General features: G+C 51.9%; 1 protein-coding gene across 4 annotated transcripts in view; it reads right to left on the reverse strand.

The window, feature by feature from the left end:
- The window catches only part of exd3 (exonuclease 3'-5' domain containing 3), a 459,468-nt gene that overhangs the window by 382,263 nt on the left and 58,965 nt on the right, over window positions 1-18,240 (reverse strand). For all 4 annotated transcript variants that reach the window (XM_067977292.1, XM_067977295.1, XM_067977294.1 and 1 more), the window contains exon 4: window positions 6,813-6,871. In XM_067977292.1, coding sequence (XP_067833393.1) covers window positions 6,813-6,834 — 22 coding nt within the window. In that variant the 5' untranslated portion in view covers window positions 6,835-6,871. The remainder of the gene's footprint in view (window positions 1-6,812; window positions 6,872-18,240) is intronic.

The following is an 18,240-nucleotide window of genomic DNA, read 5'->3' on the forward strand; positions in this document are numbered from 1 at the left end:
CAGGACAATTCATTGTACAATGAGCAAAGGGAAAACAGACAGTCACATGCATTCTGCTCAGTCAGTGTAAAACACTGCTCATTTATCTCATCTTTTGTACAAGAGGCTTTCTCACATTTAAATAGGGCCTATTAGTTGTCTCATCCAAAGCCTAGGATGACAAGGGGGGCAGAGTGCGTAAGTATGGAGTTTCCCACAGAGGAACTGACGGATCCAGCCCATTATGTGGAGAACATGCTCTGCAGTTGGTTGGATGCAGTTTGATGGACAGTGTCTCACTGACTTGTGACCTGGTATGAATGCTCCATTATTCCAGGAAACGAATGGCCTGGATTGGTGGCCCTGCTCAAACCCCTCTTATTCCGATTAGCTGTTTGTGTTGGCCTGGCCGCTCTATTGTTTGATCCAAGAGTCCCAGAATGTAGCTTGCAGTGCCGGGACAGCACAGGCTGCCGAGAGATGAAAGAAAGTGAGGCAGAGTCTGTGCCAAGCCAAACAAAGCCTTACTTGACTGATTCCATCTGTTGAAGCCTTTTACACTGGGAGCTGAATGCTGCTTTCTGGCTCACCCTGTGTATGCCCTGCTGAATTACATTATACAGTCCGGCAAACAACTCGAAGATTCTGTCCAATCGACTGGCAGGCCTTATCCACTTCATATTTACTCGCCATTATCAATCCTTTCCTCTCACAGTCAGCATGGACTTATACAGGAACAGGGAGCCAGAGCTGCTCGGCAACAGCTCCCCTGGGGTAAGGGGCCAAACAACCAGCAAGTGTTCCCGCTCCAGATCATTATCCAGAGATCGTGGGGGAAAGAGAGAGAGAGGGAGAGGAGGAGAGGAAGAATGAATGTGTGCCTGAGTGTGAGTGAATGTGAGTGTGTGAATGTGTACACGTGAACCTGTCCAGGGCATGAATGTGTACGTGAACATGTGTATGTGAGCATGGACTAGAACGTGCGCATGAATGTGCAAGTGTGCAAGTGTGCGCGAATGCGCGTGCCGGCGATTGTGAATGCATGCTTGAACCTGTGCGTGAACGTGAAAATATACATGAACTTGTGCAAACGTGTATGTGTTAACGCATGCGCACAAATGTGACGGCGTGAGCGTGTGTATCAGAGGGCACCTGTACCCCGAAATCTGTATCAGAGGGAGCCTGTACCCCGAAATCTGTATCAGAGGGCACCTGTACCCCGAAATCTGTATCAGAGGGAGCCTGTACCCCGAAATCTGTATCAGAGGGAGCCTGTACCCCTCAACCTGCATCAGAGGGCGCCTATACCCTGAAATCGGTATCAGAGGGAGCCTGTACCCCGAAATCGGTATCAGAGGGAGCCTGTACCCCGAAATCGGTATCAGAGGGAGCCTGTACCCCGAAATCGGTATCAGAGGGAGCCTGTACCCCGAAATCGGTATCAGAGGGAGCCTGTACCCCGAAATCTGTATCAGAGGGCGCCTGTACCCCGAAATCTGTATCAGAGGGAGCCTGTACCCCGAAATCGGTATCAGAGGGAGCCTGTACCCCGAAATCTGTATCAGAGGGAGCCTGTACCCCGAAATCGGTACCAGAGGGTGCCTGTACCCCGAATTCGGTATCAGAGGGCGCCTGTACCCCGAAATCGGTATCAAAGGGCGCATGTACCCCGAAATCTGTATCAGAGGGCGCCTGTACCCCGAAATCTGTATCAGAGGGAGCCTGTACCCCGAAATCGGTATCAGAGGGAGCCTGTACCCCAAAATCGGTATCAGAGGGAGCCTGTACCCCGAAATCGGTATCAGAGGGAGCCTGTACCCCAAAATCGGTATCAGAGGGCGCCTGTACCCCGAAATCTGTATCAGAGGGAGCCTGTACCCCGAAATCGGTATCAGAGGGAGCCTGTACCCCAAAATCGGTATCAGAGGGAGCCTGTACCCCGAAATCGGTACCAGAGGGTGCCTGTACCCCGAAATCGGTATCAGAGGGTGCCTGTACCCCGAAATCGGTACCAGGTGGTGCCTGTACCCCGAAATCAGTATCAGAGGGCGCCTGTACCCCGAAATCAGTATCAGAGGGCGCCTGTACCCCTCAACCTGTATCAGAGGGCGCCTGTACCCCTAAATCTGTATCAGAAGGTGCCTGTACCCCTAAATCTGTATTAAAGGGCACCTGTACCCCTAAATATGTATCAGAGGGCACCTGTACCACTAAATCTGTATCAGAGCATGCCTGTACCCCCTAAATATGTATCAGAGGGCGCCTGTACCCCTAAATCTGTATCAGAGGTTGCCTGTACCTCTAAATCTGTGTCAGAGGGTGCCTGTACCCCTAAATATGTATCAGAGGGCACCTGTACCACTAAATCTGTATCAGAGCGTGCCTGTACCCCCTAAATATGTATCAGAGGGCGCCTGTACCCCTAAATCTGTATTAAAGAGCACCTGTATCCCTCAATCTGTATCAGAAGGCGCCTGTACCCCTAAATCTGTATCAGAGGGCGCCTGTACCCCTAAATCTGTATCAGAGGGTGCATGTACCCCTAAATCTGTATCAGAAGGCGCCTGTACCCCTAAATCTGTATTAAAGGGCACCTGTATCCCTCAATCTGTATCAGAAGGCGCCTGTATCCCTCAATCCGTATCAGAGGGCGCCTGTACCCCTAAATCTGTATCAGAAGGTGCCTGTACCCCTAAATCTGTATCAGAGGGTGCATGTACCCCTAAATCTGTATCAGAGGGTGCATGTACCCCTAAATCTGTATCAGAGGGTGCATGTACCCCTAAATCTGTATCAGAAGGCGCCTGTACCCCTAAATCTGTATCAGAGGGCGCCTGTACCCCTAAATCTGTATCAGAGGGTGCATGTACCCCTAAATCTGTATCAGAAGGCGCCTGTACCCCTAAATCTGTATTAAAGGGCACCTGTATCCCTCAATCTGTATCAGAAGGCGCCTGTATCCCTCAATCTGTATCAGAGGGCGCCTGTACCCCTAAATCTGTATCAGAGGGTGCCTGTACCCCTAAATCTGTATCAAAGGGTGCGTGTATCCCTAAACCTGTATCAGAGGGTGCCTGCACCCCGAAATCTGTATCAGAGGGTGCCTGTAGCCCTAAATCTGTATCAGAGGGTGCATGTACCCCTAAATCTGTATCAGAGGGTGCCTGTACCCCTAAATCTGTATCAAAGGGTGCGTGTATCCCTAAACCTGTATCAGAGGGTGCCTGCACCCCGAAATCTGTATCAGAGGGTGCGTGTATCCCTAAATCTGTATCAGAACATGCCTGTACCTGTAGATCAGTATCAGAGAGCGCCTGTACCCCTAAATCTGTATCAGAGGGTGCCTGTACCCCAAAATCTGTATCAGAGGGCGCCTGTACCCCTAAATCTGTATCAGAGGGTGCCTGTACCCCAAAATCTGTATCAGAGGGCGCCTGTACCCCAAAATCTGTATCAGAGGGCGCCTGTACCCCTAAATCTGTATCAGAGGGCGCCTGTACCCCTAAATCTGTATCAGAGGGCGCCTGTACCCCTAAATCTGTATCAGAGGGCGCCTGTACCCCTACATCTGTATCAGAACATGCCTGTACCCCTAAATCTGCATCAGAACATGCCTGTACCCCTAAATCTGTATCAGAACATGTCTGTACCCCTAAATCTGTATCAGAACATGTCTGTACCTGTAAATCAGTATCAGAGCGTGCCTGTACCCCCTAAATATGTATCAGGGGGCACCTGTACCCTAAATCAGTATCAGAGCATCAGTACCCCTAAATCAGTATCAGAGGGCAGCTGTACCCCTAAATCAGATAGAGCCTGCCAGTACACCAAAATCTGTATTAGAGCGTGCCCGTACCCCTAAATTAGTATCAGAACATGCCTGTACCCCCAAATCTGTTTTCAGAAGGTGCCTGTAACTGTAAATCTCTATCAGAGGGCACCTGTACCCCTAAATCTGTATCAGAGGGCGCAAGTAACCCAAATTTGTATCAGAGGGCGCCTGTACCCCATCTTTCGGATGAGGCATTAAAGCGAGGCCTTGTCTGCCCTCTCAGGTAGATATGTAAGATCCCACGGCCGCTATTCGAAGAGTAGGGGAGTTCTCCCCGGTGTCCTGGGGCCAATATTTATCCCTCAACCAACATCACTAAAAAAAAACAGATTATCTGATCATTTATCTCATTGCTGTTTGTGGGATCTTGCTGTGTTCAAATTGGCTGCTGCGTTTCCCACATTACAACAGTGACTACACTTCAAAAGTACTTCATTGGCTGTAAAGCGCTTTGGGACATCCAGACGTGGTGAAAGGGGCTGTAGAAATACAAATTCTTTCTTTCTTTACAAAGGAATGTAACCTGCTTGCAGGACGGTGATCTCCATTCCCACGAGCTCAGTGAAAGAGCATCATGACAGCTGAACCCTGACCCTTCTGGGCAGGCGACACAATGGCAAGGAGGATGCTGCTCCTCCCTGGGGATATCAGCTGCTGCTGTGAAACCAAGCAGTGCTGAACTACAGGTCACTTGTTGCTCGGGACCCATTACTGTCCCCTTACACTGAGATACTGGCTGATGGTAAAGCTTCCCCTCACACACAGGAAGGAACCCGATCAGAGAGCCTCTCCTTCCTGCCCACCACCTCAACCCAACACAACAAACAATTCGCACAAAGAGGGGAAGAGCACACACATCACTGGGCCGAGAAAACCTCAGCAATAGCACCAGCCACTTCATCCTGCTGTCTCCCTGTCCTTAACCCTCTCAGCCCCAATAACGGCTCGACTATTCCAATGCTCCACTGAACGGCCCAGCATCTCCCACCCTCCGTAAACCTGAGCTCATCCAAAACTCTGCTGCCCATATCCTAGCTCGCAACAAGTCCCATTCGCCCATCACCCTGTATTCGATGACCTACATTGGCTCCCGGTTCAGGAATGCCTTGATTTTAAAATTCTCATCCTTGTTTTCAAATCCCTCCATGGCCCTCGCCCCCTCCCTATCTCTGTAACCTCCTCCAGCCCTACAACCCTCCGAGATCTCTGCGCTCCTCCAATTCTTGCCTCTCGTGCACCCCCGATTTTAATCGTTCCGCCATTGGCGGCCGTGCCTTCAGCTGCCTGGGCCCTAAGCTCTGGAATTCCCTCCCTAAACCTCTCCGCCTCTCTCTCCTCCTGTAAGACGCTCCTTAAAACCTCCCTCTTTGACCAACTGTTCTAATATTTCCTTACGCGACTCGGTATGAAATTTTGTTTGATAATCGCTCCTGTAAAGTCCCGTGGGACGTTTTACTACGTTAAAGGCTCCATATAAATGCAATTTGTTGTTGTAAATAACACAGCAAATTGGGAATTGAGCATCAAAAAAAAATGACTAATAAAGAGGGGCAAACTACAAACATTTCATTCTGTGATATGAAACAAAAACGAGGTTGAGTTTTCCTGTGTGATGTGATCACTGCTGACTGTGTCCGGGGCACGAGCGGAGTATTACCCGTCTGACTGTCTCAGCGCCAATCCCGTATACCGTGTCCGGGGCACGAGCGGAGTATTACCCGTCTGACTGTCTCAGCGCCAATCCCGTATACCGTGTCCGGGGCACGAGCGGAGTATTACCCGTCTGACTGTCTCAGCGCCAATCCCGTATACCGTGTCCGGGGCACGAGCCCTGGCAATGCCTCGATTGAGAACTTAGCCCTTTGTTGGGGGAAATGGTGTTATCATTGGGAGTTAGAAACACCTCCAGGGGATTAGAGGGCGAGGAGTCACTGCCAAACACTGAGAGCAGTGCTACACATCTCCCAGCCTGTCTGAGAGGTCACAGGTTCACAGAGGATGCAGACACCAGTGAAACACTGACTGATCATTTGAATAAAGCATTGACCACACCTGGAATACGCTCACAGGTGGGAGGTTACAGGCAAATAGTCCGCAAACATTCAAGAGGCAGTTAGGTGCCGGGATGGGGAATTGCAGCTATCTATGGAAGGATAAATTCGATGGGCCGAATGGCCCTGACGTGGCAGAGGGACCATATTACAGGCCAGTCTAACGTTGAGTCTGAGCATCCTGAGAGGCCTGAAACAGACACATTCGACCGCTCAAAGCACAGAAACAAGGGCTAAATGTCACAGACAAAGTGAGCAGTTCCCACAGAGACACCGCCTCCTTTACCGACAGGACAGCGTTTCACAAATTAATGGTGCTGAGCTATCGATGTAACGTGGATATTATTTATATAAAGCACCAGCTTTCTCTGGGGTCTGGTGTGTGGGGACTTTCCACCTTGCTGCATTGATAAAAATACTCAATTTTAAGCAGAGGGAATCACAGATCTCCTAAACTGGGTCCTGTTCCCGTCCCATGTGTGGTAAGATTCTACACCTGGAGCTCTGACCATACACTGAGATGGACTGTCACTGGAACAGTGCACTGTGCAAGAATATTCAGATTTTCCACAGCTTTCAGAGCTGAGGTTGGGAAGGGCAGGGGGAGGCTCACTGTCTCTCTTCTGATCTCTGTGCACTTCCCCTGAAGGGTATAGGTGGGCACAGGATCAAGGTCAGTTGTGACGTCCCCTGTACTATTATCTTGCTGACACATAGTGTCCTGGGCTCGTACACACAGGAGGTAACAGAAGACGACCACAACTCACGGAACACAAACCTAGCGAGCGTCAACTCCTTCAGGGGAAGTGGAGGAAACCAGGCAAAGGATCAACAAAAAGCACATAACCAAACTGGGTGTAGTGTCCGTGCATCAGTCACTTCCCTGCGGTGACATGTCACATGGTCACAATGTTACTCAGAACCCATGGCTGTTGAGAGTACACACGTACCTGTACACCTGTCACTCATCATCAGTCTCGCTCTTCAAATCCAGGCCCGACCGCAAATCCTACATGAAAGAAAACAGGTCGAGATCAGCAAAGCAATCGAGCGTGCGAAGCAGTCACTGGCCATTCAGGACTGTTTAGACTCTGGGGAATGTATTTAAAAGGATGATGGTCGTAAGTTTATAAAACAGACAAAGGGCAGGTACTGTAACTGGGGACTGAGATTAGGGACACGGGTAAGGTACAGTAACTGGGGACTGAGATTAGGGACACGGTTCAGGTACAGTAACTGGGGACTGAGATTAGGGACACGGGTAAGGTACAGTAACTGGGGACTGAGATTAGGGACACGGTTCAGGTACAGTAACTGGGGACTGAGATTGGGGACACGGGTCAGGTGCAGTAACTGGGGACTGAGATTAGGGACACGGTTCAGGTACAGTAACTGGGGACTGAGATTAGGGACACGGGTCAGGTACAGTAACTGGGGACTGAGATTAGGGACACGGGTCAGGTACAGTAACTGGGGACTGAGATTAGAGACATGGGTCAGGTACAGTAACTGGGGACTGAGATTGGGGACACGGGTCAGGTGCAGTAACTGGGGACTGAGATTAGGGACACGGTTCAGGTACAGTAACTGGGGACTGCGATTAGGGTCGGGGTCAGGTACAGTAACAAGGGAACTGAGATTAGGGACACGGGTCAGGAACAGTAATTGGGATCTGGGATGAGAGACAGGGGTCAGGTACAGTAACTGGGGACTGCGATTAGGGTCGGGGTCAGGTACAGTAACTAGGGAACTGAGATTAGAGACAGGGGTCAGGTACAGTAACAAGGGAACTGAGATTAGAGACAGGGGTTAAGTACAGTAACTGGGGACTGCGACTAGGGTCAGGGGTCAGGTACAGTGACTGGGGACTGAGATTGGAGACAGGGGTCAGATACAGTAACTGGGGACTGAGATTCGGGACACGGGTCAGGTACAGTAACTGGGGACTGAGATTCGGGACACGGGTCAGGAACAGTAATTGGGATCTGGGATGAGAGACAGGGGTCAGGTACAGTAACTGGGGACTGCGATTAGCGTCGGGGTCAGGTACAGTAAACTGGGGACTGAGATTGGAGACAGGGGTCAGATACAGTAACTGGGGACTGAGATTCGGGACACGGGTCAGGTACAGTAACAAGGGACTGAGATTAGGGACACGGGTCAGGTACAGTAACAAGGGAACTGAGATTAGGGACACGGGTCAGGTACAGTAACAAGGGAACTGAGATGAGAGACAGGGGTTAAGTACAGTAACTGGGGACTGCGATTAGGGTCAGGGGTCAGGTACAGTAAACTGGGGACTGAGATTGGAGACAGGGGTCAGATACAGTAACTGGGGACTGAGATTCGGGACACGGGTCAGGTACAGTAACAAGGGACTGAGATTAGGGACACGGGTCAGGTACACGAACGGGGGACTGAGATTAGGGACACGGGTCAGATACAGTAGCTATGGGACTGAGATTAGGGACAGGGGTCAGGTACAGTAACTGGGGACTGCGTTTAGGGAGACGGATCAGGTACAATGACAAGGGGACTGAGATTAGGGACAGAGGCCAGGTGCAGTAACTGGGGACTGTGATTTGGGACAGGGGTCAGGTACAGTAACTAGGGGACTGAGATTACAGACAGGGGTCAGGTCAATTAAGTGGGGACTGTGATTGGGGACATGGGTCAGGTACAGTAATTGGGACCTGAGATTGGTAACTGGGGATTGAGATTAGGGACAGAGGTCAGGTGCAGTAACTGAGGACTGTGATTAGGGACACGGGTCAGGTACAGTAACTGAGGGCTGTGATTAGGGACAGAGGTCAGGTACAGTAACTGGGAACTGAGATTAGGGGCACGGGTCAGGTACAGTAACTGAGGACTGTGATTAGGGACACGGGTCAGGTACAGTAACTGGGGACTGAGATTAGGGACGGGGTCAGGTACAGTAACTGGGGACTGAGATGAGGGACACGGGTCAAGTACAGTAACTGGGAACTGAGATTAGGGACAGAGGTCAGGTACAGTAACTGGGAACTGAGATTAGGGGCACGGGTCAGGTACAGTAACTGGGGACTGTGATTAGGGACAGAGGTCAGGTACAGTAACTGGGAACTGAGATTAGGGGCACGGGTCAGGTACAGTAACTGGGGACTGTGATTAGGGACGGGGTCAGGTACAGTAACTGGGGACTGAGATTAGGGACGGGGTCAGGTACAGTAACTGGGGACTGAGATTAGGGACGGGGTCAGGTACAGTAACTGGGGACTGAGATTAGGGACGGGGTCAGGTACAGTAACTGGGGACTGAGATTAGGGACGGGGTCAGGTACAGTAACTGGGGACTGTGATTAGGGACGGGGTCAGGTACAGTAACTGGGGACTGAGATTAGGGACGGGGTCAGGTACAGTAACTGGGGACTGAGATTAGGGACGGGGTCAGGTACAGTAACTGGGGACTGAGATGAGGGACACGGGTCAAGTACAGTAACTGGGGACTGAGATTAGGGACACGGGTCAGGTACAGTAACTGGGGACTGAGATTAGGGACACGGGTCAGGTACAGTAACTGGGGACTGAGATGAGGGACACGGGTCAAGTACAGTAACTGGGGACTGAGATTAGGGACGGGGTCAGGTACAGTAACTGGGGACTGAGATGAGGGACACGGGTCAGGTACAGTAACTGGGGACTGAGATTAGGGACGGGGTCAGGTACAGTAACTGGGGACTGAGATTAGGGACGGGGTCAGGTACAGTAACTGGGGACTGAGATGAGGGACACGGGTCAAGTACAGTAACTGGGAACTGAGATTAGGGGCACGGGTCAGGTACAGTAACTGGGGACTGAGATGAGGGACACGGGTCAGGTACAGTAACTGGGGCTGAGATTGATAACTGGGAACTGAGATTCGGGACAGGGGTCAGGTACAGTAACTGGGGACTGAGATTCGGGACAGGGGTCAGGTACAGTAACTGGGGACTGAGATGAGGGATACTGGTCAGGTACAGTAACTGAGGACTGAGATGAGGGACACGGGTCAGGTACAGTAACTGGGGCTGAGATTGATAACTGGGAACTGAGATTCGGGACAGGGGTCAGGTACAGTAACTGGGGACTGAGATTCGGGACAGGGGTCAGGTACAGTAACTGGGGACTGAGATGAGGGATACTGGTCAGGTGCACTAACTGGGGACTGGGATTAGGGATACGGGTCAGGTGGAGTAACTTTTTTTTATTCGTTCATGGGATGTGGGCGTCGCTCGCGAGGCCGGCATTTATTGCCCATCCCCAATTGCCCTTGAGAAGGTGGTGGTGAGCCGCCTTCTTGAACCGCTGCAGTCTGTACGGTGAAGGTTCTCCCACAGTGCTGTTCGGAAGGGAGTTCCAGGATTTTGACCCAGCGACAATGAAGGAACGGCGATATAATTCCAAGTCGGAATGGTGTGTGACTTGGAGGGGAACGTGCAGGTGGTGTTGTTCCCATGTGCCTGCTGCCCTTGTCCTGCTAGGAGGTAGAGGTCGCGGGTTTGGGAGGTGCTGTCGAAGAAGCCTTGGCGAGTTGCTGCAGTGCATCCTGTGGATGGTACACACTGCAGCCACTGTGCGCCGGTGGTGAAGGGAGTGAATGTTTAGGATGGTGGATGGGGTACCAATCAAGTGGGCTGCTTTGTCCTGGATGGTGTCGAGCTTCTTGAGTGTTGTTGGAGCTGCACTCATCCAAGCAAGTGGAGAGTATTCCATCACACTCCTGACTTGTGCCTTGTCGATGGTGGAAAGGCTTTGGTGAGTCACTCACCACAGAATACCCAGCCTCTGACCTGCTCTTGTAGCCACAATATTTATATGGCTGGTCCAGTTAAGTTTCTGGTCAATGGTGACCCCCAGGATGTTGATGGTGGGGGATTCAGCGATGGTAATGCCGTTGAATGTAAGGGGGAGGTAATTAGACTCTCTCTTGTTGGAGATGGTCATTGCCTGGCACTTGTCAGGTGCGAATGTTACTTGCCACGTATGAGCCCAAGCCTGGATGCTGTCCAGGTCTTGCTGCATGCGGGCTCGGACTGCTTCATTATCTGAGGGGTTGTGAATGGAACTGAACACTGTGCAATCATCAGCAAACATCCCCATTTCTGACCTTATGATGGAGGGAAGGTCATTGATGAAGCAGCTGAAGATGGTTGGGCCGAGGACACTGCCCTGAGGAACTCCTGCAGCAATGTCCTGGGGCTGAGATGATTGGACACCAACAACCACTACCATCTTCCTTTGTGCTAGGTATGACTCCAGCCACTGGAGAGTTTTCCCCCTGATTCCCATTGACTGGGGACTGAGATTAGGGACAAGGGTTCGGTGCAGTAACTGGAACCTGAGATTAGGGACACGGGCCAGGTACAGTAACTGGGGACTGAGATTAGGGACACAGTTCAGGTACAGTAACTGGGGACTGAGATTAGGGACACGGGTCAGGTACAGTAAGTGGGACTGAGATTAGTACAGGGGTCAGGTACAGTAACAAGGGAACTGAGATGAGAGACAGGGGTTAAGTACAGTAACTGGGGACTGCGATTAGGGTCAGGGGTCAGGTACAGTAAACTGGGGACTGAGATTGGAGACAGGGGTCAGATACAGTAACTGGGGACTGAGATTCGGGACACGGGTCAGGTACAGTAACAAGGGACTGAGATTAGGGACACGGGTCAGGTACACGAACGGGGGACTGAGATTAGGGACACGGGTCAGATACAGTAGCTATGGGACTGAGATTAGGGACAGGGGTCAGGTACAGTAACTGGGGACTGCGTTTAGGGAGACGGATCAGGTACAATGACAAGGGGACTGAGATTAGGGACAGAGGCCAGGTGCAGTAACTGGGGACTGTGATTTGGGACAGGGGTCAGGTACAGTAACTAGGGGACTGAGATTACAGACAGGGGTCAGGTCAATTAAGTGGGGACTGTGATTGGGGACATGGGTCAGGTACAGTAATTGGGACCTGAGATTGGTAACTGGGGATTGAGATTAGGGACAGAGGTCAGGTGCAGTAACTGAGGACTGTGATTAGGGACACGGGTCAGGTACAGTAACTGAGGGCTGTGATTAGGGACAGAGGTCAGGTACAGTAACTGGGAACTGAGATTAGGGGCACGGGTCAGGTACAGTAACTGAGGACTGTGATTAGGGACACGGGTCAGGTACAGTAACTGGGGACTGAGATTAGGGACGGGGTCAGGTACAGTAACTGGGGACTGAGATGAGGGACACGGGTCAAGTACAGTAACTGGGAACTGAGATTAGGGACAGAGGTCAGGTACAGTAACTGGGAACTGAGATTAGGGGCACGGGTCAGGTACAGTAACTGGGGACTGTGATTAGGGACAGAGGTCAGGTACAGTAACTGGGAACTGAGATTAGGGGCACGGGTCAGGTACAGTAACTGGGGACTGTGATTAGGGACGGGGTCAGGTACAGTAACTGGGGACTGAGATTAGGGACGGGGTCAGGTACAGTAACTGGGGACTGAGATTAGGGACGGGGTCAGGTACAGTAACTGGGGACTGAGATTAGGGACGGGGTCAGGTACAGTAACTGGGGACTGAGATTAGGGACGGGGTCAGGTACAGTAACTGGGGACTGTGATTAGGGACGGGGTCAGGTACAGTAACTGGGGACTGAGATTAGGGACGGGGTCAGGTACAGTAACTGGGGACTGAGATTAGGGACGGGGTCAGGTACAGTAACTGGGGACTGAGATGAGGGACACGGGTCAAGTACAGTAACTGGGGACTGAGATTAGGGACACGGGTCAGGTACAGTAACTGGGGACTGAGATTAGGGACACGGGTCAGGTACAGTAACTGGGGACTGAGATGAGGGACACGGGTCAAGTACAGTAACTGGGGACTGAGATTAGGGACGGGGTCAGGTACAGTAACTGGGGACTGAGATGAGGGACACGGGTCAGGTACAGTAACTGGGGACTGAGATTAGGGACGGGGTCAGGTACAGTAACTGGGGACTGAGATTAGGGACGGGGTCAGGTACAGTAACTGGGGACTGAGATGAGGGACACGGGTCAAGTACAGTAACTGGGAACTGAGATTAGGGGCACGGGTCAGGTACAGTAACTGGGGACTGAGATGAGGGACACGGGTCAGGTACAGTAACTGGGGCTGAGATTGATAACTGGGAACTGAGATTCGGGACAGGGGTCAGGTACAGTAACTGGGGACTGAGATTCGGGACAGGGGTCAGGTACAGTAACTGGGGACTGAGATGAGGGATACTGGTCAGGTACAGTAACTGAGGACTGAGATGAGGGACACGGGTCAGGTACAGTAACTGGGGCTGAGATTGATAACTGGGAACTGAGATTCGGGACAGGGGTCAGGTACAGTAACTGGGGACTGAGATTCGGGACAGGGGTCAGGTACAGTAACTGGGGACTGAGATGAGGGATACTGGTCAGGTGCACTAACTGGGGACTGGGATTAGGGATACGGGTCAGGTGGAGTAACTTTTTTTTATTCGTTCATGGGATGTGGGCGTCGCTCGCGAGGCCGGCATTTATTGCCCATCCCCAATTGCCCTTGAGAAGGTGGTGGTGAGCCGCCTTCTTGAACCGCTGCAGTCTGTACGGTGAAGGTTCTCCCACAGTGCTGTTCGGAAGGGAGTTCCAGGATTTTGACCCAGCGACAATGAAGGAACGGCGATATAATTCCAAGTCGGAATGGTGTGTGACTTGGAGGGGAACGTGCAGGTGGTGTTGTTCCCATGTGCCTGCTGCCCTTGTCCTGCTAGGAGGTAGAGGTCGCGGGTTTGGGAGGTGCTGTCGAAGAAGCCTTGGCGAGTTGCTGCAGTGCATCCTGTGGATGGTACACACTGCAGCCACTGTGCGCCGGTGGTGAAGGGAGTGAATGTTTAGGATGGTGGATGGGGTACCAATCAAGTGGGCTGCTTTGTCCTGGATGGTGTCGAGCTTCTTGAGTGTTGTTGGAGCTGCACTCATCCAAGCAAGTGGAGAGTATTCCATCACACTCCTGACTTGTGCCTTGTCGATGGTGGAAAGGCTTTGGTGAGTCACTCACCACAGAATACCCAGCCTCTGACCTGCTCTTGTAGCCACAATATTTATATGGCTGGTCCAGTTAAGTTTCTGGTCAATGGTGACCCCCAGGATGTTGATGGTGGGGGATTCAGCGATGGTAATGCCGTTGAATGTAAGGGGGAGGTAATTAGACTCTCTCTTGTTGGAGATGGTCATTGCCTGGCACTTGTCAGGTGCGAATGTTACTTGCCACGTATGAGCCCAAGCCTGGATGCTGTCCAGGTCTTGCTGCATGCGGGCTCGGACTGCTTCATTATCTGAGGGGTTGTGAATGGAACTGAACACTGTGCAATCATCAGCAAACATCCCCATTTCTGACCTTATGATGGAGGGAAGGTCATTGATGAAGCAGCTGAAGATGGTTGGGCCGAGGACACTGCCCTGAGGAACTCCTGCAGCAATGTCCTGGGGCTGAGATGATTGGACACCAACAACCACTACCATCTTCCTTTGTGCTAGGTATGACTCCAGCCACTGGAGAGTTTTCCCCCTGATTCCCATTGACTGGGGACTGAGATTAGGGACAAGGGTTCGGTGCAGTAACTGGAACCTGAGATTAGGGACACGGGCCAGGTACAGTAACTGGGGACTGAGATTAGGGACACAGTTCAGGTACAGTAACTGGGGACTGAGATTAGGGACACGGGTCAGGTACAGTAATTGGGGACTGAGATTAGGGACACGGGCCAGGTACAGTAACTGGGGACTGAGATTAGGGACACGGGTCAGGTACAGTAACTGGGGACTGAGATTAGGGACACAGTTCAGGTACAGTAACTGGGGACTGAGATTAGGGACACGGGTCAGGTACAGTAATTGGGGACTGAGATTAGGGACACGGGTCAGGTACAGTAACTGGGGACTGAGATTAGGGACACGGGCCAGGTACAGTAACTGGGGACTGAGATTAGGGACACGGGCCAGGTACAGTAACTGGGGACTGAGATTAGGGACACGGGACAGGTACAGTAATTGGAACCTGAGATAAGGGACACGGGCCAGGTACAGTAACTGGGGACTGAGATTAGGGACACGGGCCAGGTACAGTTACTGGGGACTGAGATTCGGGACACGGGTCAGGTACAGTAACTGGAACCTGAGATTAGGGACACGGGTCAGGTACAGTAACTGGAACCTGAGATAAGGGACACTGGTCAGGTACAGTAACTGGGGACTGAGATTAGGGACACGGGTCAGGTACAGTAATTGGGGACTGAGATTAGGGACACGGGTCAGGTCCAGTAAGTGGGACTGAGATTAGTACAGGGGTCAGGTACAGTAACAAGGGAACTGAGATGAGAGACAGGGGTTAAGTACAGTAACTGGGGACTGCGATTAGGGTCAGGGGTCAGGTACAGTAAACTGGGGACTGAGATTGGAGACAGGGGTCAGATACAGTAACTGGGGACTGAGATTCGGGACACGGGTCAGGTACAGTAACAAGGGACTGAGATTAGGGACACGGGTCAGGTACACGAACGGGGGACTGAGATTAGGGACACGGGTCAGATACAGTAGCTATGGGACTGAGATTAGGGACAGGGGTCAGGTACAGTAACTGGGGACTGCGTTTAGGGAGACGGATCAGGTACAATGACAAGGGGACTGAGATTAGGGACAGAGGCCAGGTGCAGTAACTGGGGACTGTGATTTGGGACAGGGGTCAGGTACAGTAACTAGGGGACTGAGATTACAGACAGGGGTCAGGTCAATTAAGTGGGGACTGTGATTGGGGACATGGGTCAGGTACAGTAATTGGGAACTGAGATTGGTAACTGGGGATTGAGATTAGGGACAGAGGTCAGGTGCAGTAACTGAGGACTGTGATTAGGGACACGGGTCAGGTACAGTAACTGAGGGCTGTGATTAGGGACAGAGGTCAGGTACAGTAACTGGGAACTGAGATTAGGGGCACGGGTCAGGTACAGTAACTGAGGACTGTGATTAGGGACACGGGTCAGGTACAGTAACTGGGGACTGAGATTAGGGACGGGGTCAGGTACAGTAACTGGGGACTGAGATGAGGGACACGGGTCAAGTACAGTAACTGGGAACTGAGATTAGGGACAGAGGTCAGGTACAGTAACTGGGAACTGAGATTAGGGGCACGGGTCAGGTACAGTAACTGGGGACTGTGATTAGGGACAGAGGTCAGGTACAGTAACTGGGAACTGAGATTAGGGGCACGGGTCAGGTACAGTAACTGGGGACTGTGATTAGGGACGGGGTCAGGTACAGTAACTGGGGACTGAGATTAGGGACGGGGTCAGGTACAGTAACTGGGGACTGAGATGAGGGACACGGGTCAAGTACAGTAACTGGGGACTGAGATTAGGGACACGGGTCAGGTACAGTAACTGGGGACTGAGATTAGGGACACGGGTCAGGTACAGTAACTGGGGACTGAGATGAGGGACACGGGTCAAGTACAGTAACTGGGGACTGAGATTCGGGACGGGGTCAGGTACAGTAACTGGGGACTGAGATGAGGGACACGGGTCAGGTACAGTAACTGGGGACTGAGATTAGGGACGGGGTCAGGTACAGTAACTGGGGACTGAGATTAGGGACGGGGTCAGGTACAGTAACTGGGGACTGAGATGAGGGACACGGGTCAAGTACAGTAACTGGGAACTGAGATTAGGGGCACGGGTCAGGTACAGTAACTGGGGACTGAGATGAGGGACACGGGTCAGGTACAGTAACTGGGGCTGAGATTGATAACTGGGAACTGAGATTCGGGACAGGGGTCAGGTACAGTAACTGGGGACTGAGATTCGGGACAGGGGTCAGGTACAGTAACTGGGGACTGAGATGAGGGATACTGGTCAGGTACAGTAACTGAGGACTGAGATGAGGGACACGGGTCAGGTACAGTAACTGGGGCTGAGATTGATAACTGGGAACTGAGATTCGGGACAGGGGTCAGGTACAGTAACTGGGGACTGAGATTCGCGACAGGGGTCAGGTACAGTAACTGGGGACTGAGATGAGGGATACTGGTCAGGTGCACTAACTGGGGACTGGGATTAGGGATACGGGTCAGGTGGAGTAACTTTTTTTTATTCGTTCATGGGATGTGGGCGTCGCTCGCGAGGCCGGCATTTATTGCCCATCCCCAATTGCCCTTGAGAAGGTGGTGGTGAGCCGCCTTCTTGAACCGCTGCAGTCTGTACGGTGAAGGTTCTCCCACAGTGCTGTTCGGAAGGGAGTTCCAGGATTTTGACCCAGCGACAATGAAGGAACGGCGATATAATTCCAAGTCGGAATGGTGTGTGACTTGGAGTGGAACGTGCAGGTGGTGTTGTTCCCATGTGCCTGCTGCCCTTGTCCTGCTAGGAGGTAGAGGTCGCGGGTTTGGGAGGTGCTGTCGAAGAAGCCTTGGCGAGTTGCTGCAGTGCATCCTGTGGATGGTACACACTGCAGCCACTGTGCGCCGGTGGTGAAGGGAGTGAATGTTTAGGATGGTGGATGGGGTGCCAATCAAGCGGGCTGCTTTGTCCTGGATGGTGTCGAGCTTCTTGAGTGTTGTTGGAGCTGCACTCATCCAAGCAAGTGGAGAGTATTCCATCACACTCCTGACTTGTGCCTTGTCGATGGTGGAAAGGCTTTGGTGAGTCACTCACCACAGAATACCCAGCCTCTGACCTGCTCTTGTAGCCACAATATTTATATGGCTGGTCCAGTTAAGTTTCTGGTCAATGGTGACCCCCAGGATGTTGATGGTGGGGGATTCAGCGATGGTAATGCCGTTGAATGTAAGGGGGAGGTAATTAGACTCTCTCTTGTTGGAGATGGTCATTGCCTGGCACTTGTCAGGTGCGAATGTTACTTGCCACGTATGAGCCCAAGCCTGGATGCTGTCCAGGTCTTGCTGCATGCGGGCTCGGACTGCTTCATTATCTGAGGGGTTGTGAATGGAACTGAACACTGTGCAATCATCAGCAAACATCCCCATTTCTGACCTTATGATGGAGGGAAGGTCATTGATGAAGCAGCTGAAGATGGTTGGGCCGAGGACACTGCCCTGAGGAACTCCTGCAGCAATGTCCTGGGGCTGAGATGATTGGACACCAACAACCACTACCATCTTCCTTTGTGCTAGGTATGACTCCAGCCACTGGAGAGTTTTCCCCCTGATTCCCATTGACTGGGGACTGAGATTAGGGACAAGGGTTCGGTGCAGTAACTGGAACCTGAGATTAGGGACACGGGCCAGGTACAGTAACTGGGGACTGAGATTAGGGACACAGTTCAGGTACAGTAACTGGGGACTGAGATTAG

The sequence above is a fragment of the Heptranchias perlo genome, unplaced genomic scaffold (genome assembly GCF_035084215.1).
Source record: "Heptranchias perlo isolate sHepPer1 unplaced genomic scaffold, sHepPer1.hap1 HAP1_SCAFFOLD_140, whole genome shotgun sequence".
Classification (NCBI taxonomy): Eukaryota; Metazoa; Chordata; class Chondrichthyes; order Hexanchiformes; family Hexanchidae; genus Heptranchias; species Heptranchias perlo.